The sequence below is a fragment of the Silene latifolia genome, chromosome 9 (assembly GCF_048544455.1).
Source record: "Silene latifolia isolate original U9 population chromosome 9, ASM4854445v1, whole genome shotgun sequence".
Lineage (NCBI taxonomy): Eukaryota > Viridiplantae > Streptophyta > Magnoliopsida > Caryophyllales > Caryophyllaceae > Silene > Silene latifolia.
Genome location: NC_133534.1, coordinates 25,939,122 through 25,965,558, shown reverse-complemented (window position 1 = coordinate 25,965,558; position 26,437 = coordinate 25,939,122). Strand labels below are relative to the sequence as shown.

Sequence of the window (26,437 nt, the reverse complement as noted above, 5' to 3'; positions counted from 1 at the left end):
CAATATTTTTCGTGGTTGAATCGTTGAGGAAGTCGCTCTCCGGTGGTGGTCGTTATCGGCAAAAAAACGCAAATGGGGCAAGAAAGAATAGATAAAGGCCGATGGTAAGGTTCTCATGAGGGAGAAGGGCGGGTGGTGGGGTGTCGGAGAGCAAGGATGGGGTGGCGGCTGGTGGGGCAGTTGACCGAGATAAGGAGGAATATGGGTGATTTAACGTAGGAATCACAAGGGCATTTTCTTCATGAATTTAGAGAAATTGAGGGAAAATTCAAAAAGAGAAGGAAATACACCCCATAATTCGAAAATGGTAGCAACTTTTGGCCTGAGGTCAACTTAAGGGAGTAATTTTAAAAAAAAGAACTTATAAGGGAGTAAGTTTAGAAAAGTACAACTTAAATGGTAATAATTTATAATTTACTCTATTTATAAATAGAACAATTGATTTGGAATATGAATTATACAAATAGTTTAGAATAAAATGAATTGGAGGGAGGATTATGTAAACACGAAATCTCATTTTAGGCGAATACTATCCGTCTAAAGTTGTAAACGGGTCAAATATGTCGACACTCTCATAATAAAACAAACACATGTGAAATATGGTGGGGGTTGTCTTTTTATGAAAGTGGTGAAATATTTAACTTATTTATATCTTTAGACGGATATATACATCTACAATGAGACTAATTGGTATCTAATTGATAGGTCTCATGAGTCAGGGGCGGACGCAGGAATTTATCGAAAGGGGGGCACAAAATTTTTTCCGATACATTATTTTTTATTTTAAACCGCAGTTTTTTTATTACGGATTTTTTTCCTCCTAACAAATAGAAAAATAACTAATTTTAATAATTTTTTAGTTTAAAAATTAGTATTTTATTTTGAACTTTCTTCTGAAATATTTAAATTTGAAATAAATGTACTTTGTAAATAAAAATAAATAATATCTCCTATGATAAGATATATTATATTCTAATATTTAAATAAACATTAAACACAAGTGGTTTAATGGTAGAGAATGTGGTATGTAACCTCGAGGTCAAGGGTTCAAACCATGGGAGGAACATTTTTTACATATAAATTGTAGCTTACTGACGAGATGGACCTTGAGATCATTACACAGTTTAATAAAAAATTATTTAATAAAAACCTAGGGCACCATGAATCGAACCTATGACCTTTCAAGGGTCAACTAAAGGGCTTACCAACTGAACCACATAAACCTATTGATCAATGCCGTTACTTATAAAAAATTTATCTCGAAAAATTCATAGTGGACACGTGCCCACCCGAGCCCCCCTAGATTCGCCCATGTCATGAGTCATGACTTATACTGATTTAGCAGAAGACGATGACTCAAGAAACTTGCTCATTTCTCATTGGTTTAATGTAACTACACCGAATACCCGAATAATGCATAACTTGCATTTCCTTGAAATTTCCAAGATTGAAGGTAATAATAATACAGCTTGTCTGCTTGTGTATCAAAATACGGCTAACACAAAATAGAGTGATTACTCCTTTCGTTCCTGTCAATAATTCATACTTGCTTTATTTTCCCCTCATAAAATAAAATAAGTGTAAACTATTTCGTAGACAGAGCGAGTAGTTGATTAATCAATACATATATATAAAGCAGAAACTTTTCGAGCGATATTAGAGAGTCCAACTTAATATTAGAAGGATTCAAACTATGCATGTATAGATATATATATCAAAGTTTTGAATAACCAAGCCTTTAAATAAGAGAGATGTCACAATGTAATGCAATAAGCAACTACTGTATCCGTTTTACCTAAGATATACAGAGTGGTTCTTGGTTACCAGACGGTTTACCAGTCGTTAGTTTGAGACTAAAAAACATTCAACAAGCCTTAGAATAAAATAGATATGTCAAATGAATTAATATAATTGAAGTTAATACGTGTGTAGCATTTGAGGATATAATATGATGAGTCAAGCCAATATAGTTAGGCTCAAGCTATAATTATAATACGAAGTATACAAGTATAAATGCATGTGATACTCTTTACGCTTGACATTTTTTTATGTTATCCAATTTTAAGTTTGTGTTACTCTCTCTGTCTTAATGAAATATTTACATATACTTTATACACAAAGACCAAGGTATAAAAAAAGGGGAATTGCTTTTAATATTATATTATTAAAAAAATAAAATAGAGAGTAAGACATACTCAAAATAAAAACATAAACTATTGACTGAAACACTAGAAAAAAAAAGTGTAATCTATTGACCGGGTTAGAGGGAGTTTAACATTGTTAGATTTTGGGTTAATGATTGATGTGCTACTATTTAATGTTTTATTAATTATTTTCAAATTATATAAGTTAATGTACATGATTTTCTTGAGATTTTTAATTTTTGCATTTAGGATTAGGGTCGGAGTTTAATAGTAGTATTTTTTCATTTGGCGTTGAAAAATAATTAGCCAAATCCAGAGCATATATCAAATATAAACGGAAAAACTATCTGAAACCTAAAAATGGAGCTTAAAAGGTAATTGAAAATTCGGAACTGATAAGATAACTGATAAATAAAAACTAACAAACTAAAAGAAAGGTAGTTATTTTTTGGTAATATGACATAAAAGGACATAATAAGTACTAATTGAAAATTAAAAAAAAAGGTAACATATTTCTCATATGCTACTCTTATTTTGGTAAATAATTTATCTACCAAATACTTATAATAAATAAAGATAAATGAAATTTTGGTCAAATAAGTTTAAACTTATTTTTTGGAAACATGGCCTAAATATGAGATTTCTCATAATATCTTGACCTTCATCATATCAAATTAATTTCTTTTTGATGTTTTTTCAGCCCCTGTTTAATTGTTTTTGCACCTATTGTTAGAAGTTAATCTCAAATTCTTTTTAAAATTTTATAAACTTGATTAATAGAATAAATAGCTATTGATTCAGAATAAATATTAACAATTAGACTTTGTAACACAAAGTATGTATATACTCCATAATCATGAGAAATGGAATAAATAGGCAATTAATTCAAAATAAATGTCAGTTTTCACATAAGAAATTGTTAGCTCTACAATAAGAAAAAACAAATTTTATCAAAAAGGCAAATCTATCACAAGTGTCCAATTATATCGCATTTATCTTGGATGCATTGAATATAAATAAAGTTTCAGGTTCAAACTGAATTTTAAATCATACCAACCATGGGTGTTAGCTAGACATGGCTAAAAATAGCATCAGAAATATTTGAGAAAGTTATAGAATAAACGAGTATATAACAATTAAATGGAACAAAACTATTTTAAAGTCTCCACAAGTTGATATATGATTTTGAAAATTTATACCCGTGACAACTAGGGGCATGTAATTTTTCTAATATATACGGGTATGAGAAAGCATACACCGTCGTTTTTTTCATTATGCGAGACTTGGTAGAGTATTTTAGTCATTTTAGACTTTTGGAGCAAAATTCATTATCTCTTAGGAATTTCACACTAAATGTACATCATCTTCTTCGCAATAATCTTTTGTATTGCTTTTAATTTGCACAATCGTCAATGAAGTAGGCTGACCATGAGTTTTGACATGTAAATGGTCAAAACGTTTGACCCCTGAGAATCAATGGGGAAGATGTTTATAAAGAGAAGGGATCGAGTATACATGATGAATTTTTTAATATAACTTATAATGGTATGTTCTACCTGTAAAGAATAGTGTGTGGCACTTAAGTTGTCACAATAAATTGACGGGGCATTGAGGGTCGTGACACCAAGCTCGTGAAGAAGAGAATGAAGCCAAAGTAGCTCGGTAGTTGTGGCTGCAATTGCTCGAAACTCAGCCTCGGTGGAAGATTGAGATAGGGCACGTTGCTTTTTAGAGGACCAAGAGATTGGATTGCCTCCGAGATAGACAATGTAGCCGGTTGTGGAGACGTAATCGGATGGATCACCACCCCAATCCGCATCACAATAAGCATGAAGGCGGAGAGGAGAGGAATGATGAAGGTGTATACCAAGGTTAAGGGTCCCATGGAGATAACGTAGCAAGCGTTTAAGGGCAAGCCAATGGGTCGAGGTGGGGTGAGTTAAAAATTGAGCAAGCTTGTTAACCGGAAAGGCATGTATTCGGATATCGACTTATCGCCTAAAGAGATGTGACGAAGTCGGTCTTTTAGTTGGAGTATGTGGCCTCGAGACGGGTTGGCGTATGTTGTGGCTAGGGTTTGCCAAGCCTCATGAGAGGTATTGGCATCAAGGATAATGGATGAGACGGACTCATCGAGTGTACCAGCGAGGGCGCCAAGAATTAATTGATCTTGACGGAACCAAGTGTAGTAGGCGGGGTTGGGAGTAGGCTCGGGGTTGGGTTTGGCGTCGGTTGGGGCAGGTGTGATGGTTTCTGCCGGGGCTTTGGTGGTGCCATCAAGGTACGATAATAACCCGTAACCTTGAAGGAGTTGGGTAATTTGGAATTGCCAAGATCGATATGTAGTGGCAGTGAGTTTGGTGCATGTCGGGAAGGATAAAGACACGAGTCGGTGGTTGGGTTCAGCCGAGTTGGGAATGAGGTTGTTGTTGTTGGATGCCATAGGTGAGACGAGAGCAAGAGTGATAATAATGAGAGGTGTGATGGTTAGGATCGTAGTGGATCGTGATACCATGTAAATAATAGGTTGAATGTATTGTATATTGATGATGAAGCAAATTACAAAACATAATATTTATACTAATTACAAGTAACAGTATGCCAAACCCTAAGCTAACAAAAGGCTAGAATATAGGAAAGATTTACAACAAACGTTGACTAAAGAAGATAAGAACATGTGCTTAATTACTAAGTCGTTGCACGTTTGTAGCGGCTTGACTTCGAGCTAGATTCGACATCGGTTTTGACTTTGTATTATTAACACTACCAAGTGTGGTATGTCAGTTATATTGTTTAGAAATATTAACTTCGTAAGATTCGTAGTAGAATGGGAGATAATTACGAGTTTTAAAGTCGGCAAAAGCAACTGAACCCGAGCATAGGAATGACTTCCTCGAATACAAAGACTCATTTCGTTTTTAAGCGGAGACAATATACATTGAGGCCATGATACGCTAGACAATAAACAAGAGTCAGGGACAATCACTTAATTATATTGGGATTTATGTGCTAAAACCAGTTTTTAATAATGCTCAGCTTTACGATGAAGCGTCAAGAACAATATAATAATGTCATCCGAGGGATTAAATTCTCATCGATAATAGAGACCAAATGTATCAAGGCCACATAACAAAGAAGTTTTCACAAAAATTTACCAAATTAGGTGTCGTATTATATATTTTGCATGAAATATTTGAGGATAAGTAGTATTAACTGTAAATAGTCAAAGACTATTTCGGTTAAAAACCAATAGTGCGTGAGACTATAAGAATGGTAACTCAATAATCTAACTATATATGTGAAACTTATAAACTTATATAACTGATATAGTAAATACTAAATGTCAACATTTTTGTTGCGTTTTTGTTATGGGAACTGATGATATCTCAATCTCTTCTAAACCACCCCACGAAATTTTGTTTACTCTCATTTTCAGCATGGTTTGCTTTTTTTTGTAAAATTTAATAGTTTTCTATTACCAGACCATGATAACGAACCAAAGCGTTGCCGTAAAATACTAACTTGGTAACCTACCGATTTTAATGATGCCATAAACTACTAGCTGATGTTGCTCCGTGCATTCTATGCAATAGAATCACATATATTTTTGATTGTTGTTTTGAGACTAATAATTTTATTGCAATTCTGTTTGGATTTTATATTGCGAGAAGTATATAAGGAGCAAATACTTTTAACCGTAGATAGTCAAGGTAAAATTATGTTGTAAGAGATCTAACATTTTCTCTGAACACACTAAATATATATAATTATGATACCTGTTGTTTTACGTAACGTCTTTCGGTTTTACGTAGTTGTTGTATGTTAAAATAATCTGCAAGAGACTCACAAAGGCATGTCTCCATTATTAAGGGTTCATTTTGAGTTGCACCATGTTTATGGAGATATCGTTTTTTATTTAATTAAAATCGGGTTTGTCTGTAACAACGCAAAAGCTAATTAATTGTACATACTATAACTAAGTCACTTGATGTTATAGTATTGAATTGCAACACTTTTATGGTAAAAGCACTAATATTTCATCGGTGATCAACTATACCAACTATGAAATGTTTTTTCATCAATGATTTAACATAGTTGGACTTTTTTTATCAACTTAAGAATATATTTGTACAGATAATCCTAATGGGAGCCCCGTGCATCGCACGGGCTTTCCAACTAGTGTAGTCTATAGTAATTAGGATTAGATCACTCGCTAATGAGTGTGGTAGCTCCTCAACTCATTAATCAATGCACTCAAATCAGAGTAAGATGAGCCACCTTCCGCCACCGCATTCCACGCCTTATCCTTCAACTGTTTCGCTCGTTGTCTCATCTCCTCAACCACATCTCCTTCGGTCATCTCTCTCAATACCGTCTCTATAACTTCCCGGCGTATAACGTCTTCAACGGAAGGCATTCTACTCCACTTCTTCACACCAACGGATACTCCAATCTTCAGAATATCAGTCACCAGTTTTTCATTGTAGAACTGCTCAGCAAAAATCGGCCAGGTAACCATTGGCACGCCGGCAGAGATCCCTTCTAGTATCGAGTTCCATCCACAATGAGTTACAAATGCTCCTATCGCCTCGTGCTCTAATATTAGTACCTGCGGGGCCCATCCTCTTATTATCAAACCTCTCCCTTCTGTTCTCTGCTCGAATCCCGATGGCAACCATTCTTCATCATTCTTCCCATTATTGTTCCCATTTCGGACCACCCAGATAAAGTTCTTTCCGGAACTTTCTAGAGCTACAGCGATCTCATGTAGTTGTGGAGCAATAAACTGTACTAGACTTCCAAAGCAAATGTAAACAACCGAAGCAGGCTTTTTTGAGTCGAGCCAAGTCAGGCACTCGCTTTCATTGATCGAAACTTCTTTTCCTCTTTCAGCTTTCTCTTGAATGCTCCTATTACATAGAGAAACCGGTCCCACATGCCACGTCTTTCTTCCTAATTCCTTCCTGCAAAACTCAGCATAATCCGGTTCTAGCTCGTAAAAGCTGTTAACAATCACACCATAACTCTCCAGTTCCGATTTCTTGATCATTTCCATTTTCTTCCGCATTGGGTGATCCTTGTCTCCCATTAACTCGGGGGACAATTGAGAGCGAGTCAATTTTATTTCATGGGGAATGAGAGGAAGACTGAACGTCTCATCGTCGGACGAGACGTTCTGAAAAGGCTCGTATGCTCGAATAAGTTCCTGAGCGCATATCGAAAAGTAGCTAAATCCATGGAAAACAAGCCTAGGGATATTAAACTTGGCTGAAGACGCAGTGGCCCACGGAAAGAACATATCCGCCACCAGGCAATCGGGTCGGACTCTATCCAAGTACTGCTCTAGCTGCTCTTGGAGCAGCTCGACAGCCAGGAAGAACCGTTGATTCAGTCCTTCCTGCTTTATTGCGATTTCAGCATTCTCGCAACCTTCCGGTAATCCAGCCTCTTTGGCAGGGAACTTAAAAATCTCCAAGTCGATATACGAATTTCCGACTCTACGACCAGTCTCAATCGCCTTGGTGAATGTGGAGGCGTTGACAGGGGTGGTGATTATGGTCGACTTGACATTGCGAGCCGCGAATAGCCTCGCAATGTCGAGGGCCGGGATCATGTGACCATGCGCCTGGAAAGGGAACAGGACTACGTGAAGTTGGTGTGGTTCTGCACCCATTTTGCAATTATTCAATCAATTGAGAAATGATGATACGAGTCTTTAGTGAAGGGACTTATAGACTGAGATTGTTATGCTACTCAATCGAAATCATGAGATTTTTATAGAGAATGTCCAATTATTAATTACAAATTCTTATTTGTGATTAGGTGACCGTCATATCCGTCACAAGCCTGTGACAAGTCAATCTTATTTGTGATTAGGTGACGGTCATATCCGTCACAAGCCTGTGACAAGTCAAATACTACGGAGTACTATTCATGTGGGTGATAGACACTATGCTTTTGTCTTGTGAGTTATGACTCTTTTTATGGATATTAATACTTGTTTGGATTTGTCGGATTTACTATCATAATGATTGGGCAAATACTACATGGATATTATTTGACTCGTCGTAAATCTGTAAAGATATATACTAATTAATTGTCATTTTGGTTGCATCATTGCTTACGTCTTTCTTTTTATGGATCAAGACGAGATTCTACTTGGAGAAAGAGAGTTGTTGACTATACTTCAGTGACTTGAACACTACTAGGCGGTTTGGATAGTAGCGTCTTTGGTTTTGTCGGATTTACTATCACTAGTGGACACCACTAGACAAGTTGATTTGAATGTCTTTAGTTTTGTTTCTAGAAGCTTATTTTTGATAATTTCGTACACTTGGTAAAATAAATCCGAACTTCAATAACTAATAAAAAATAGCTGAATTGATAATCGATTGAATCAATATCTATCTATCTATATTATTAAAGGAAACTTTTTTCGAGCGATTACAGAAAGTCCAACTCTTTTGAAACACTTTGGAGCCAGAAACTATATCTTTTACGAATCACTTCGTGATAAGATAAAGAAAATCTAGGTTGCACGGAAACTCCTCCTAATCGGCGTTCCCGTGTCGGACACCCGTGTTGGACACGACACTCGTTGGACACACGTCAAAACGTGTCGCACACTTGTAAAGCCGTGTCTAACTTTCATCTTTTATTTGGGCACGTGTCCGACACGTGTCCATGGTATTTTCAGCCGTGTCCATGGTATTTGGACACACCTTCAAACGGAATCAAGTTGAATTTAAGGTAAATGACGTGAATTTGGTGGGAAAATAAGTTGAATTAGCGGTAAATGATGTTCTTTAGACTAGTAATGAGACGTCGAAATAGTTGATTATAAGTTAGTTTTTGGTTTTGGAAATGAGAATGAGTTATAATTAACGTCAATTTTTACCTTCACTTATTTAAATTTAATATTCAAATACTTTTTCAAAAATAAAATCGCACATAAATAAATATAAAATATGTATTTTATTAAATTTAAATGACGTGTCCCGTGTCCTAAATTTCATGAGATGTCGTATCGCGTGTCCGTGTCGTGTCAGTGTCCGTGTCCGTGTCGGTGCTACCTAGAAGAAAATAACATAATGTGTTTGACTATGATACAAAAAGAAGATAAGTAATTTACTCCTATAATATGATAAGATTTAATATTGTGTTTGTATACAACTCTGATATGGGCATTGGCAATAATACGTTGGAAGTTTTATATATAAAGCTTGACTTCTTCTATTCTCTCTATATGCATATTCAAGTCGTTTTTTTTTGTTTTATATTATTTGTTGGTAGTCTATTCTGTTTATATATTAAATTATCGAAATGCAAATTTAACAATTTCATACGGGGTAATGATAAGTCTGTCTATAATTAAAACAACTGCGATTGGGAGGGGTTTAAATACCGTAATTCTTGGACACGCTCCGAAATTCGGATTAGTCAGCCCAATGTGGTTCGGATTACCAGATGGTTTAGACCCAAAAAAAAAATAACAATAATTAAAATAATTTATCAAATAAGAGGTAAATACCCAATTTTTTAGTAGAAAAATTTAATACCTTACATATCATAAAGCGCGAGTCCATAAAGAGTGAAAGTATAGATCTACCTATATATTCAAGTCGTCTACTTACCTATACTAAAATTACAGCTTAAACGACAGAAAATCTGAAACTTAAGTTACAAAACTTAAAGTTTATTTCATTTCCTAGATTACATACATGAAACGATAGGTGGAAAAATATAATAAAGTGTACCGAGTAATACTATACTATGAAGTAATATTGTAACACTCGTAACTAATACGAAGCAAGTAATAACTACTCCAATAAGAAAAAAATAAAGAAAACAAAAACCGTAGCAAATATCTTAACCTTAAAACAGATATATCCATCTCAACCTTTAGACGGGTAAGTATCACAATTCAGGAAAAAAAAAACAGAATGCATCTAAATTAGCAAAATATTTGTCTCATCTATACAAATGGGGTGTTATTTAATCCGTTTTGTTCTTAAGACGGATATGGAAGACCTCTTCACAAACAAAACTATCATCCCTTACTAACACAAATTGGTAAATAAACAAACATTGAAAATTGAAAAAGAAAACGGAGCTCTTCACAGCCGTCCTCAACCATCTCTAATAATGAACACAGAAACTCACACCACCTTCATATCACTTCTTCTATTCTCTTGCATTTTAATTATCAAAATTTCTTCCGATGAGTAGATTATAAGCTAGATGATAGCACTCTCTCTTTCTCTAATTTTTCATTCCAAAAATAGGAATCGATTCATTATAACTTCCCCAAATCCGGGTGATTTAATTTCTCTTTCTCCGATTTAACTTCTCGAAAGCTGGTTATAGCTACATCCGATAGATTGTCATAGACGGCGAGTATTAGCAAAAGCAAGTACCAGCGATGATCAACTATGGTGCATGATCGTTGCTCGATTCATCGCTCCTGATGAAATGGTACCTTGATTTTCAACTTGCTTTCCGCTACAGATTGGTAATATAACGACTATGACAATTCTATTGGTAAAATTTGTTTTTGGGTTGTGTGAATTGAGAACGATTAAGAGTGATTGGTGTCATTTATATGGTTTTCTACAGGGCATTATTTGAAAACAACTTTGGACGGAAACATCTCCTCTATCTCTATAATATGGAAAACAATAATCCGAAAATCATGTTTGTATAATTAAGTTAAATGTTTAAGATTCTGTACCCACAATAGTGTTTATGGCTACCTGAAATTTAGGAATTTTCCATGATTTTCGCAATCTTCAAGTCTCAAAACTGCGTCTCAATAGCTGACCAATATGGAAACAATATCTTGGCGTTTTGTTTAGTCCGTTTATTGTTTTATTTATTTATAATTTTTTTTCAATTTTTCTAATGTCTCTAATCTTCTGCCACGTAAGGTTGTGGGAAGATATTGAGATGCCAAGTCAGCTTCTTTGGCTCTTCCATTAGAGAAATATATGATATCAAAACATTGTGTTTACCAAGTACTAAACTCTCTTTTGAGTGCGATAACTCCTCAACCCATCAATCAATGCACTCAAGTCGGAGTAAGATGAGCCACCTTCCGCAACCGCCTTCCACGCCATGTCCTTTAATTGTTTCGCTCGTTGTCTCATATCCTCGGCTGCATCTCTTTCTGTAATCTCTCTCAAAGCCGTCTCTATAGCCTCCCGCTGTATAAGGTCGTCTGATGATGGCATTCTACTCCACTTTTTCAGTCCAACAGAAACTCCAATCTTCAAGATATCAGTCACTAGTTTTTCATTGTAGAACTGCTCTGCAAAAACAGGCCATGTCACCATTGGTACGCCAGCCGTGATCCCTTCTAACGTCGAGTTCCACCCACAATGAGTCACAAATGCGCCAATAGCCTTGTGCTCCAGTATCAGTACTTGCGGGGCCCATCCCCTTATTATGAGACCTTTACCTTGTGTCCTCTGCTCGAAGCCAGGTGGCAACCATTCTTCATCATTCTCAAAATTTCGGACCACCCAGATAAAATCCTTTCCGGAACTTTCTAGAGCCAAAGCGATTTCATACAATTGGGGAGCAGTAATGGGTACTATATGTAAGAATTATGGGCCTAAATACGATCTATGTGGACAAATTATTAATTCGGCAATAATTTTATTTATGTGCTATCTATTAAGTTAAGCCCAAATATAAAGTGATCCACTACGGTGTATTAAATATGGGCTTATTTACGTCTTAAAAAGTATGGGTCAGTCTATTATCTAAGTGTAGATACCCATTAGGTTTGCTGATGCATGATGGGCGCATTAGATTAAGAAGACTATAAATAGTCACCTGGGTTATGGTCCCTGGTAGCACACAATAACCTAATCTCCCCGCATCACATCACTAGAGAGATCCCTATTGGTATGTGTGTTTACTAGAAGACCTAATCCTGAAGACCGTCCTTTCAGACGGTTCATCCCAACCATTCGTCATGTAATCAGGTACGCTTCCGCATCTAGTATTTACCGATTAATTTAGTATGAAGTTATGGTCTCATAAGGATTTAATTCTAACAAGTGGTATCAGAGCCACCTTCATATTAAATTATTTGGGATATTTACTTTGATCATTCTTGAATTCGATTTTACGAGTCAATTGCGTGACTCGTGCGTGTTTAGTGAATGTTCGTATTGTTTTGGTCTAAGATTGAGATATGATTAGCATAACTGTTGTATTTACATGACGGCAAGATTTGTTTTGTAATGAGGCTTAAATTTTTTGATATTGATGAATGAATTATAAAGGGACATGCTAAATCCCGCACACAATTTTACTAAATCCCGCACATTTCTCCCCTTTATTCCGAGTTTACCCCTCTCATTTCTCCCATCCACCAAGAGACAGACGAAAAAAAGTACAAAATTCCCAAACGGATGGATCACCATGCCCCACCTGGAAATTGACCGACGACGGAGAGAGGGGAACAGAGGTCGGCGGCGGAAGGTCAACGACGATGGAGGTCGACGGCTGTGTGTGCGTATCTGGCAAGATAATCTCTCGCATTTCTGTTCGTGGTTCTAATTTGCAATTATGCATTATCTCATCATGGCTTTGCAATTAGAGATTTGTCAAACATGTCTCCCACTTTTCTCTTACGGATTTCTTGTTACACACTAAATTTGTTCACTCAAATTTTTTAAATTCATAATTAATCACGTTTTTCATAATCAATTAGGTTTGTAAATTCTAATCCGACATCAATTCAAAGTTTCAAACCCTAATTGTAAAAAAAATCCCCCTTTTTGAAAAAGAACATTAATTAGATCGATTAATAGACGAGTATAAATAAAATTGTTGATGAAATGGAGAATTACGTGGTGATATGTGCGAATTACGATTTATAATTGTTGAACTATTAACGAATTGGTTAGATTTCGAGCGAGAAAGGAAGAGACAACTCTTTTCAAATTTTTTTAAGATGAAGGGTATTTCTGGAATACTGGGGAAAGTGTGTAGGATGTAGTAATTTTGTGTGCGGGATTTAGCAAATACGATTATAAAAGTCGATTACATGTCTGCCATGCTCACTTAAGTGGTATAAATTTACATATTTATATGTGGGTATTGTGTTTCAATCAGGATTGTTTAAGGTTTATGGGATTGGGTAATTAAGCATTGTGGTATCCTTGAATATTACGCATGTGCAATGTCCGGTTTTGCTACTCGAAAGAGATTGTTGGAGTTGTTTTATAAATAACTGCTAGTACTTGGCTTTATGGATTAATTGGTCAATAAGCACGTCGGCTGATTTAGAAATTGATCTTGGGTGCTTTTAATTAAGGGATTGGTTTTATCCATATGTATGCCTAATTGTCGTTTATGGTAGTAATCATGTGCATATTATGATAATATAGTATGCTTTAACCAGATTCAGTTAGCAATGTTCAGATTTGACGGACATCATAACTCATTGAATTTGATAATTGAGGTCAAAGTATAAGAGATACGATTAAGTATTTGTTTCAGTATTCATGTCAGATAATATGGGTTTAGGCTTTGGTGCATGGCATTACATTGGTAAAAGGACAGTGAAGTTAAGGAAACTTGTTTTGGCACTTTAAACTAGTGTTTTGGTTATCTATAAGTTCGTTCGTAAAAACGCACGAATTCAGTATGTAATGTTGGGCACAATGAATCTGCTAGTGTTTCCTTTTACTTTGGTGTTTACATATGGTTTTTAACTATATGGTTTGTGATTTGGGTTACAATTTGGTTATGACTATTATCATTATTATATGTTAATAATTTGACAAGTGATTTTTTAAGGCACTTAACAAGTGAAAAATTAAAGAAATGAAGGTATTGCTGAAAGACTACTTATCACTAAAGGTTAAGTCACTTGTCAATTAAGGACTTGTGTTTTCAGATTAAATAATTGGCCAATCGGATTTATAATAACGGGTCTAATATTTTAGGTTGTTTGATCGACACAATAAGTTGCCAAAGTAACCTCTATTGTGTAAGTTGAATGGTTTAGAATATTATGACTACAGTGTGTGATTGAGTTTCATGCGAATAATGGTCGGCCCAAAGGAAGGCTATTATTTGGCCGAAATTCAGTCATGCTTGTGGTGGTAAGTATGTAACAATTGTAAGGTTTCCATGTGAATATTATGTCGGCCCAAAGGAAGGCTTAATGTTTGACAGGAATTTATTGTTAATACTTGATCACTACACCAAGATGACCACTTGCAAGTTAATTTTATGTCCAAAGACTAAACTTAATGTTGTGCTAGGTTTCTTGTGTTGATGGGGATGCCAATATTTGAATCTGAAAATCAAGCTAAGGGAGTGTCGTTATGTTTATGACACTCATAAGGATTATGCCCATACAGTTTGTTAGGGTGAATAAATTCAAATTTTCAGTTTAGTGTGTGTAATTCATGCGAATAATGGTCGGCCCAAAGGAAGACCATTATTTGACAGAATTATATACACGTAGGGTAATAAATATGTGACGATTATTCGGATTTTCATGTGATTATTAAGTCGGCCCAAAGGAAGGCTTAGTATTCGACATGAGTGTATCGTCAATATTTGATTACAATTACTTAAAAAAAAAAATTGTGTCTTTAACTAATTAATATTTATGTTTAACAACTAAATATTAATTTTGCAAAGACACTTTAATTATTTTAATTTATTCAAAATATAAGGATATTGTTTTGTTCATTCAATTGACATTGATGCTCATTATATCTGTCATATTCGGTTACATTCTCAATTCGGATGAGACCATTTATTAAATGAATAGTAAGAGAATGTAAATACTTATTTCGGGCCGCGATAATCTTAACATTGCTTTAAGAATATATACTTGCTACTCATAAGGAAAGTATCGTGTGGACTCACGTGATTTGAGGATGGAGTAGGGCATTCAAAATGTATTGTTTAGTGATTATCTAAGGCAATATTAAGGAAATATTTAAGGGCATTTTTCAGTTAATTAAGAAGTTCATTAAGAAGCTGCAAAAGTCAAACTCAAAGAAATAACAACTAACATAAGGTTAGACTTTTTAGTCATTAGTTTGTTAAGAGTTTTGACACATAAGGAAAATCTACTAACATTTTTTTTAACGCTTGACGTGTCAGTAAAGTTAAGCTTCTCATTTTGGTTGTGTAAGGTTATTTTTTATATCCAATCATGTTTGGTGGGTGTATCTGGTTTTTTCACCCACATAAGGATATTGATGCAAGTATAAGTAAGATGTGACAAGCTAAGTGATGATGAAAGATTCATCCATTTGGGGCAAGTCATCATCTGAGTTTGAGACAATCAACTAATTTAGTTATCATTAATGAGTTATTCTTTTATTTGAATTTGGAAAATACTTTGGTACCGCCTTTTAGGTGGAAACGACTACTGATTTTTCGTATGGGTAAATTTGGTTCTTTGTCCATTGAGAAATATTTTTTTTTTTGTGTTTTCCAAATTCAAATAATGATGAATCTATCATTGTTGATAGCTTTATATAGTTTAGATTTTAGTCTCTTTCAAGTAAGTTTGCATCAAAGTTTAGTGGATACAAATAATAAGTCAGAAGTGACAATTTCTTTTTGGTATGACACATTATAAGGAATATTAAGGTTTTGTGTCAAAATGAAATTGTTGCCCCCTTTACTTCAGTTTTTCATATTTAAGGGGATAAAGATAAATTAAAGGGAGATTAGATATCAAATGATTTCAGGTGTCTTATTATTAACATATATACGGAAAGGTGAACCATTCTATACTCTAAGTATTAATGGTTTAAATTATTATGTTAAATTTGTAGACGGAATTTAGGTATGGATATCTAAATCTCATTTGTGAGAAGTTTTAAGTTCTTGACGTTTTCAGTGATATTTGACTGAGTTATTATTTTACGCGGTAAAAGAATAGTTTTGTCATCTTTGATCATAAGTGTTAATACTTTGGAAAATGACTATTAAGGATAACACGTCAAGGTTATTTTTAAGAATTTCTAGAGGAGTTCGATCTTGTATTTGATATTATTACACCATATGAGGATTCATAATATGGATGGTGTATTATGTATGCCACCTTCCGCAACCGCCTTCCACGCCATGTCCTTTAATTGTTTCGCTCGTTGTCTCATATCCTCGGCTGCATCTTTTTCTGTAATCTCTCTCAAAGCCGTCTCTATAGCCTCCCGCTTTATAAGGTCGTCTGCTGATGGCATTCTACTCTACTTTTTCACTCCAACAGAAACTCCAATCTTCAAGATATGAGTCACTAGTTTTTCGTTGTAGAATTGCTCTGCAAAAGCAGGCCATGTCACTGATACCCGTCGTTGTGAGTACCAAAAATAAGATTTATAATTTCCTATTAAGACTAACCTAGGCTAGTGGTAACAGGGTCGAACCACAAGGAGGCAGACGTAAATTCTAGCTGTCTAATAAAAGTCTAAGGTAACAATTTTGGGTGTTGAATTGATTTGGTCTATGGCTAAGAGTAAATAAAAACAATAAAAAAAAGAATGATTAAACAGATAAAGAAGGGGTACTAGGATGATCGGTTCGTTATAGCGTCGGCGGCAGCATACTAAACAGGTCTAAATCAAAACACATGAGGCGGGAAATAAAGAGGTCCTCTCGGTCCACTCTTGACAAATAGCATCTTTCGATCTCGCTATAGGTCCCTAATATCACTAATACTAACTTTCGTCCTGAAAAGTGATTTACGGTCTAAACTTTACCTATCTTTCGATCTCAGCATAGTTTAGTCATTTTAATTGGTGGTCAATCAACTGTCCCTATCTCTCGATCTATTGGGTCAATCATATCCTAAACATCCAACTAGTCGCGTGCACTCGATTCGTCGAATAAAGATTTAAAACAATTAAAACGAAAATGAAAACCTCACGTGGTCAGTCGATCGACCGGGTAGGGTGGTCGATCGACCAACACGCGAATCATGCCATGTTCTTTATAATGCCGCCTACGCTATATTTCCCCTACATCCTAGCACAAATGATTTAGCTACTCATGCTGATGGGTATAACAACAATAAAACTACTGAAATCAACAGAAGAATTCATACTTGAAACGATAAAATAAACAACTGACAAAAACGATGATAAAGGTTTCGGGAGACTAACTAACAATTCTATACTATGAGCAATAAAGTAATGAAACTGAAAATAGGGCATGAAGAATACCGAAATTGCAGAGGAACGATTGAGAAACGAAAATTCCGATGCTAAACAATATTCCAAACCCTAATTATTAAACTTAATGTTACTGTATAAAAACTTGATTAAAAACTGAATGAATGACTTGGTGTTCTAGGTTACGTTATATAGCAAATAACGTAACATTATTTCCTAAACCTAACATGACTTTGGGCTTCAAGATTCACGGTCTTTTAATTCTCGTCTGTTTAGCGGTTTGGTCGATCGACTTAGGGTAGTGGTCGATCGACTGAACTTCAGTATACAGCAGCTTCTGAACCCGCATATTGGTCGATTGACTGATGTGTGTGGTCGATCGAATGTTTGAGCTGCTACTTGACTTCTATAATCTCGTGGACTTGTCCTTTGGGCCTTGAATTGCGCACCAAGCTCGTTCCTTAAGCGAATACTTCACGCCAAATGCAATGCAGGATACTCGGGGACGGATTTAGCTTGATTTCCGCTGGATTCTTCACATTTCTGCAATAATGTACAAAAATACGGAAGTAGACGGAAATAAGGAGAAATGTAGCATAAACTACATGAATGAGCTCTGAAATGCGTGTAAAATGGGATGTAAAACATCATACAAAAGACACGCATCAAACTTCCCCAAACCAAACCTTTGCTTGTCCCCAAGCAAGAACTAGACTCGATTTAATTACCTAATGGAACGAGTTCAATCTCAGAGCGAATTACAACATGTGAAACCTAAACCAATTTAATGCACAACCAACAATCAATTAGCAAATGAATCATGCAAACGAGTTATGGAGTCGTTAGAAATATTGCTGAACCGTCAACTGTAGAGACTTATCAAATTGGACTCTCACGGGTCGCTCATAACACTCAAATAAGCACAGGTGAATAATGTAAGATAGAAAGAATTGGTTTTGAAAAGACTCTCACCTTACTGCGACCTATAAGAACATGCCTGCAATCTAATATGAAAGAAATCTCTACAACCGTACATACGCATTCCACCAATCAAGAGACCATGACACATGCCGAGGTATATATGTGGATATGTGAGGTATGGGTAGGAAGAGGCAAAACATTTATGGAAAAGTGGAGGTACAGGTGATCAAGCTAGTACCAAAACGGAACCATGTGGCAACATCCTTCTTCTTGCTCAAAAACAAATGAAACGGTGCTATAGCAAGCACAAATCTCACAATCTCCATGTATAAAAGTAATCAACTAACTCCCCATAAAATAAGAATAAAACATGGGAGCAAAAATCGCCAAAAGATAAGGATTTTGAATTATGCGAATTGATTTTTTTTTCTTTTCTTCTCGGACTTAGGTCGATCGACCAAGATGAGTAGTCGATCGACCATAGCTACAGTACATACGCTCTTTTTCTCTCTTTTTTTTCTTTTTCGAATCATTTTTTCACTTCTATTTTTTTTCTTTTCTTCTTATTTCCTCCTTCATTTTTCTTCTTCCCAACATCATCTCAAAATGAGTATATGCTACCAAAAACGAGGTAACAATCCCAAGAACATAAACTACTAGCTTGACAAGGCAGGCTAAATGTAGGACGTAGTAACGGGACAAAAAGGCTATTTTTGGCAGTGTGAAGCTTATGGGCAAAAAGAATAAAGGAAAACCTCTACCACATGTGTCAACAAACCACAAACCGAATGCATACAGGTATTAAGTAGATCAAGTTCATATTTATGCAAATTAAGGAAACATGTCTCATAAGGAGTACTACTGACATTCCTAGATAAACCGGTCATGAATGTCACCAGTTATAGGCTCTAAATCTCAGAAATATGATGTAGCTTGCCAAAAATGTAAGTCAAGTCTCAAGTTCAGCAAATAATTAACGAAAACTCGTAGATATGCATATATGATTCTACTAATAACATGTCAATTAGCAAGGCTCAGGCAAAACAGGTGCAAAATGCAGTATCATCCTTGAAATACTACCGTTCCGACTCGACCTATATGCTAAAATAAACGTGCAATTTTTGTAAATTTTTCAATTTTTTTGTATTTTGATATATATATGAATTGAAATAACAATGCAAGGCAAATAAGTAAACGTGAATGCAAGCAAATGAAATGCGACGCAAAACCCTTCCCCAAACCAAATCGCACAATGTCCCCATTGTGCAAAATCATGTAATGAAGAAACGAGAAATGGGAAATTGCGAGAAATAAAGAAATATGACATGAAGAAGAAATTCGGAACTCACAAGACTTTAAGCGCAGCAAAGGAAACCTCCCCAAACCAGCCTGAGCTAGGAGGTTTCAGTAGCTAGCAGTGCTACCGATAAGGACCTGAAAAGACAAACAAAAACCACGCATAAAATCGAGAAAACTAATTTGAAGCGGCAAATATGTGCACAATTGAGAAAATAGAAGAAATAAATAATGTGGACGTAAAGTAAAGTAGAGTAGAAAACTCCCTTAAGTCCACATATCGACCAAACACAGCAGGGGAGAGGTCGTGAATAGTTACAGCAGCGCCCTCGGTCGATCGACTAAGAGTGGCAGTCGATCGACCAATGTGTCAGGGACAGTGGCTCCTGGAAAGTGCAACTCAGTCGATCGACCAATGTGGCCAGTCGATCGACTGAAAATACTGCTGTACTCCTTATTTCTTCGTATTTGCTCAATGAGTTGAGCTAATGAGCTCTAAAGACCTGCAAGTGCACAATAATACGCGCCCAAAATTGCGCAAAACCCAGAATAAAGTCTCAAACGCATAAAATCCGAAGCAAGCAAACTAAAATGCGAAGTTTCGCGCACACAAAAGCAATAAAAAGTGTCTAACAAAAGCAAATAAAAATGTTTGGAAAATATGTGATCAACTCGTAGTTGATCAAGAACGGCCACGGAATGGCCCACTTTGTCGGCTTCTGGCTACTAGAGGTAGCCTCAACGGTGCTTATCTTGTCAGCTGCACCCTTCTTAGCTTCCATGTCCGTATGGCTTAACGGATCAACACTCTCATCATCTCCCCAGTCAATGACCTCTTCGGAATCGTCGGAATCCAGATCGGACCTTCTCACTCTGACCGGCTCATCATCAACTTCCTCATCGGTGGCATAGCTAAGGCAACCAAGACCTCCTCTTGAAATGATTTTCTCCTTCACGGCTGGAGCAACAAGTGGCTCTCCCTTCCCCAAACCAGCTCCTGCAATGTCTAAAACAACAGAATCTTCCTCCTTTTTGCTCCCAATCTGGGGCGGAGGGGTTACAACAGGAATAGAGACAGGTAAATCAGGAAGCACAAAGTACGATTTCTTTTCAGAAACCGTATTACAAGTCACAGGCCACATGAGGTCCTTTTTCTTAGATGGTTGGGCGAAAACAATAGAATGCTTGCCCACTTTAAAAGTCAAGGTTCCTAGACCGACATCTATGACTGCACCAGCAGTGTGAAGAAATGGCCTACCCAAAATAATGGGGATATGGGCATCCTCAGGCATGTCAAGTACAACGAAGTCAATGGGGAAGAAAAACTTCCCTATTTGGACAGGAATGTCCTCTAAGACTCATATTGGCTGGACTGCAGATCGGTCAGCCATCTGTACTGTCATATCGGTAATAGCAAACCTGGTCAACTTAAGCTTCCTAGCTAGACTCAAGGGCATGACACTTATACTGGCTCCTAGGTCACATAAGGCTTTCTCAATAGGAAAGGTGCCAATATTACACGGAACAGAAAAGCTTCCCGGGTCTTCCAGCTTAAGGGGTGCAGTGTGAGATAAATAGGAGCATGACTCCTCAGTGAGTGCTACAATGTGCACTGTTTCTAGTGACTTTTTCTTTGACAATAATTGTTTCATGAATTTAGTATATGCAGGCACTTGATTGACTAACTCAAGGAAAGGAACTTGTACATTCAGACTACGAATAACTTTTTCAAATTTACTGAAAGATACCTATTCCTTCGTCGGCACGAGTCTCTCCGGATATGGGGCTGTAAGAAGTAACTTGGCCCTCTCCTCTAATTCTCACGTGCCGGCATCCGTGGACTTAGGCTGAAAGTCCACAACCTTTTCCTTGTTGAAGCTTGATCCTTCCTCAGTCCGTCTCAAATGAGAACCATTAACCGACATTGGGTCGAACTTGAACCGGATCGACCCATCAAGACTCGGTCTGCCCTTTGATATTTTCGGATCGTGGTACCCCGAAATAGGTGGTCTCTCGTTATTGGGCATTAAAGGACGAAATTCCTCGACATCGCGGTGACCTCGGTCGATCGACCACCTTGCTCGGTCGATCGACCGAGGTGAACAGATTCCTGAAGCTCTGTAGTGCGCACATCAGTCGATCGACCGGGTATATCAGTCGATCGACTGATATACCTGGTAGACGCCTTTTTCTTGTTTTTGTTCGTTGAAGCTTCCTTTTGACTTGTTTCCGGCTAATCTTTTTCAGCCGCGTCTTCGACCATGGCAGGTCCCTCAAGGGTGGACCCACTCCTCAAAGTGATGGCATTTAAGGTCTCCTTTTGGTCAGTTTGAGTCGGTAAGTGTCCCGGGGCTCGAGTGTTACTTTTGCTAGCCAATTGAGCAATTTGGCTTTCTAGCAACTTCATCCCGGCCTCTCTAGCTTGGGACTCCTTCAGCAACAAGTTCTTAAGCTCGGAAAATTCAGACTGCGATTGTTGCTTCTGCGGCACATATAGGGAGGTTTCGATATTGTTGTTGCTTTTGATGAGGAGGTACATAAGGTTCTTCTTGCGGCGGAGGTTGAGTTGGATTCAAGACATTTTGGCTCCTCCAACTCAAGTTTGGATGGACATTAGGCTCATAGTAGGTGTTTGTCTGCCTATAATGTTGAAAGGCAGCACAAGACTCAAAGGGACTAGGGCAATTCTTCGAAACGTGTCCCTCAGCTCCGCACCTTTCACGAGACGAAAGGACCGTCGACACAAAGATTTACTTGGTAAATACCCCCCTTTGAAGCTCCTCCTAATTCATATTTGTCAAATCTCGCAGTGAGAGCTTCAAGCGCAGGAACAGAGGAAGATTCAGCAGCTCTCCTCTGGTTCCCTCTGGAATTCCCATACTCAGCCTTGTGGGTGGCTAGATCGTCAATGATCTTCCACCCCTTGGTTGCTCCCAAATTCTCAGAAAATCGGCCGCTGGCCGCAGCGTCCAAAATAGCCCTCTGATCGTCGTACAGCCCATTATAGAAATGATTGCACAAACTCCATTTTTCGAAACCATTGTGCGGTATGGTTTGCACCAGCTTCTTAAATCGGACCCATGCCTCGTGGAAGTTCTCGTCCGGCCCTTGTTTGAAACTCGTGATTTGAGCTCTAATAGCAATCGTCTTTGAAGCAGAAAAGTACTTCTTGTAGAATGCCAATGCCAAGGAATTCCAGTCGGTGATCCCATGAACGGTTCGGTCCAAATCTCTATACCACTCCCTTGCAGCATCACGAAGGGAGAAGATGAACATGGTCTCCTTGATCTGGTCTTGGGTCACGCCGGCTGGTGGGGGTATGGAACAACAGTAATCAATAAATTTCTCCATATGTTTAGCTGCATCTTCATTTGCAGCTCCCCCGAACTGGTTTCTCTCAACCATACAATTGTATGAAGGCTTTGGTTCGAACTTCCTGACATCTCCTGGTAATTCGAACCCCTTATATAAATTTGCAGCTGTCGGCTCAGAATGACTAGCTATACTCGCTTCCTCAGCCATGACTGGAATTTCTGGAGAAGTGACTGTCTCGACTGAAGAGGTGGAAACGGGTGAAGAATGTGGATCTTCCTCCAACAGCTCGTTCTCGTAATAGCTTGACAGAGTACTCAGCTCTTCCTCTGTCGGTAATATCCTTTGTGATCGTCTCAACTCGCGCAAAGATTTCTCAATCTCAGGATTGAATGGTACTAGTTCACCACCCTGTGACCTGCGCATAAGAGGAAACTACAAAAAGAATATAAGAAAAGTTTAAGGAACGGACGTCCCTTAAACTAAGAAAGACTAAAATAAAACAACTAAAATTTAGAACTATTGCCTCCCCGGCAACGGCGCCAAAATTTGATACCCGTCGTTGTGAGTACCAAAAATAAGATTTATAATTTCCTATTAAGACTAACCTAGGCTAGTGGTAACAGGGTCGAACCACAAGAAGGCAGACGTAAATTCTAGCTGTCTAATAAAAGTCTAAGGTAACAATTGTGGGGGTTGAATTGATTTGGTCTATGGCTAAGAGTAAATAAAAACAATAAACAAAAAAAAAAAGACGGATTAAACAGATAAAGAAGGGGTACTAGGATGATCGGTTCGTTATAGCGTCGGCGGCAACATACTAAACAGGTCTAAATCAAAACACATGAGGCGGGAAATAAAGAGGTCCTCTCGATCCACTCTTGACAAATAGCATCTTTCGATCTCGCTATAGGTCCCTAATATCACTAATACTAACTTTCGTCCTGAAAAGTGATTTACGGTCTAAACTTTACCTATCTTTCGATCTCAGCATAGTTTAGTCATTTTAATTGGTGGTCAATCAACTGTCCCTATCTCTCGATCTATTGGGTCAATCATATCCTAAACATTCAACTAGTCGCGTGCACTCGATTCGTCGAATAAAGATTTAAAACAATTAAAACGAAAATGAAAACCTCACGTGGTCAGTCGATCGACCGGGTAGGGTGGTCGATCGACCAACACGCGAATCAGGCCATGTTCTTTATAATGCCGCCTACGCTATAATTCCCCTACATCCTAGCACAAATGATTTAGCTACTCATGCTGATGGGTATAACAACAATAAAACTACTGAAATCAACAGAAGAATTCATACTTGAAACGATAAAATAAACAACTGACATAAACGATGATAAAGGTTTCGGGAGACTAACTAACAATTCTATACTATGAGCAATAAAGTAATGAAACTGAAAATAGGGCAGGAAGAATACCGAAATTGCAGAGGAACGATTGAGAAACGAAAATTCCGATGCTCAACAATATTCCAAACCCTAATTATTAAACTTAATGTTACTGTATAAAAACTTGATTAAAAACTGAATGAATGACTTGGTGTTCTAGGTTACGTTATATAACAAATAACGTAACATTATTTCCTAAACCTAACATGACTTTGGGCTTCAAGATTCACGGTCTTTTAATTCTCGTCTATTTAGCGGTTTGGTCGATCGACTTAGGGTAGTGGTCGATCGACTGAACTTCAGTATACAACAGCTTCTGAACCCGCATATTGGTCGATCGACTGATGGGTGTGGTCGATCGACTGCTTGAGCTGCTACTTGACTTCTATAATCTCGTGGACTTGTCCTTTGGGCCTTGAATTGCGCACCAAGCTCGTTCCTTAAGCGAATAGTTCACGCCAAATGCAATGCAGGATACTCGGGGACGGATTTAGCTTGATTTCCGCTGGATTCTTCACATCTCTGCAATAATGTACAAAAATACGGAAGTAGACGGAAATAGGGAGAAATGTAGCATAAACTATATGAATGAGCTCTGAAATGCGTGTAAAATGGGATGTAAAATATCATACAAAAGACACGCATCAGTCACCATTGGTATGCCAGCCGTGATCCCTTCTAACGTCGAGTTCCACCCACAATGAGTCACAAATGCGCCAATAGCCTTGTGCTCCAGTATCAGTACTTGCGGGGCCCATCCACTTATTATGAGACCTTTCCCTTGTGTCCTCTGCTCGAAGCCAGGTGGCAACCATTCTTCATCATTCTCAAAATTTCGGACCACCCAGATAAAATCCTTTCCGGAACTTTCTAGAGCCAAAGCGATTTCATAAAATTGGGGAGCAGTAATGGGTACTATACTCCCAAAACAAATGTAAAGAACCACAACAGACTTTTTTGAGTCAAGCCAAGTCAAGCATTCGTGCTCGTTCATTGAAGCCGATATTCCTCTCAGAACCTTCTCTTCAGTGCTCCTATTGCATAGGGAAACCGGTCCCACATGCCACGCCTTTCTTCCCATTTCTTTCTTGAAAAAGTCAGCATAGTCGGGTTCTAGCTCGTAAAAACTGTTAACAATCACCCCATAACTCTCGTCCCCTGATTTCTTGATCTTAGAATCAATCAACTTACTGATAAAGTCCTTATTATTGATTAAATTTGGGGAAATTTGGGAGCGAACAAACTTGATCTCATGGGGAATGAGAGGAATAGAAAACGTCTCATCGTCAGACGAGACATCCTTAAAAGGCTCATGCACCCGGATAAGCTCTTGAGCGCATAGAGAAAAGCAGCTAACTGCATAAAAGACGATCCTAGGAATGTCGACCTTTGTTGCAATCTCTGCGGTCCAAGGGAAGAGGATATCCGTCACGAGGCAATCGGGTTGGACTTTATCAAGGTACTGCTCTAGCTGTTCCGAGAGTAGTTGGTTAGCCTGTACGAACTGCGGGGCCAATCCATGTTTCATTGCAAACTCTGCATTGTCACAGCCTTCTGGTAATCCAGCTTCTTCGGCCGAGAACTTAAATATCTCTAAATTCAAGTTCAGGTTTCCAACTTTGTGGCTTGTTTCAATGGCCTTTGTGAAGGCCGAGGCATTGACGGAGGTGGTAATAATTGTCGCCTTGACATTACGAGTTGCCAAAAGCCTCGCCATGTCGAGGAGTGGGATCATGTGGTCAGGAGCCGGGAACGGTAACAAAATTACGTGGAGTTGGTGATGTTGTGGATCCATTTTTTTTACGAGAGAAGCGATTGAGAAATGATAAATTGATTAAATTTAACTGAATGGAATATGGCGGAGATTTATAGAGTAGATGTTAGATGCCTAGATTACTACAGAAGAAACACGAAAGTGGGACAGATGATCATGATTGGTAAGTAATTGACATGTGCACCCAAGGAAATAAATCGAAGGATCTTAACTCAGTAGGAAAACTATTCTTGTGTGCACTGTGCAGTGCATCATTGCTGATTATTTAGATATACGGAATTGGCAAGAAAATTGATATCTACTCCCTCCGTCTCAGTCAATTGTTATCTATTGTTTTTGGCACAAAGATTAATGAAAGAAGTATGAATGAATTTGACCACACAAATCACATAGCCCCACATGCAATGACCGGGACGGAGGGATTAC

The 26,437-nt window shown here is 37.5% G+C and overlaps 2 protein-coding genes across 2 annotated transcripts; both read right to left on the bottom strand.

The window, feature by feature from the left end:
- Positions 1–6,117: 6,117 nt before the first annotated feature.
- Positions 6,118–7,948, bottom strand: LOC141602541 (scopoletin glucosyltransferase-like). The gene has a single exon (XM_074422773.1). The coding sequence runs from the start codon at positions 7,816–7,818 to the stop codon at positions 6,358–6,360; it is 1,461 nt and encodes a 486-aa protein (XP_074278874.1). The 5' UTR covers positions 7,819–7,948; the 3' UTR covers positions 6,118–6,357.
- A 3,137-nt stretch (positions 7,949–11,085) lies between these two features.
- On the bottom strand, positions 11,086–26,032 carry LOC141602540 (scopoletin glucosyltransferase-like). Its single transcript, XM_074422772.1, has 2 exons — positions 25,012–26,032; positions 11,086–11,595 (listed from the first exon to the last, which is right to left on the bottom strand). Exons 1-2 carry the CDS (start codon positions 26,030–26,032, stop codon positions 11,162–11,164), a joined length of 1,455 nt encoding a protein of 484 aa, XP_074278873.1. The 3' UTR covers positions 11,086–11,161.
- Between the last annotated feature and the right edge of the window lie 405 nt (positions 26,033–26,437).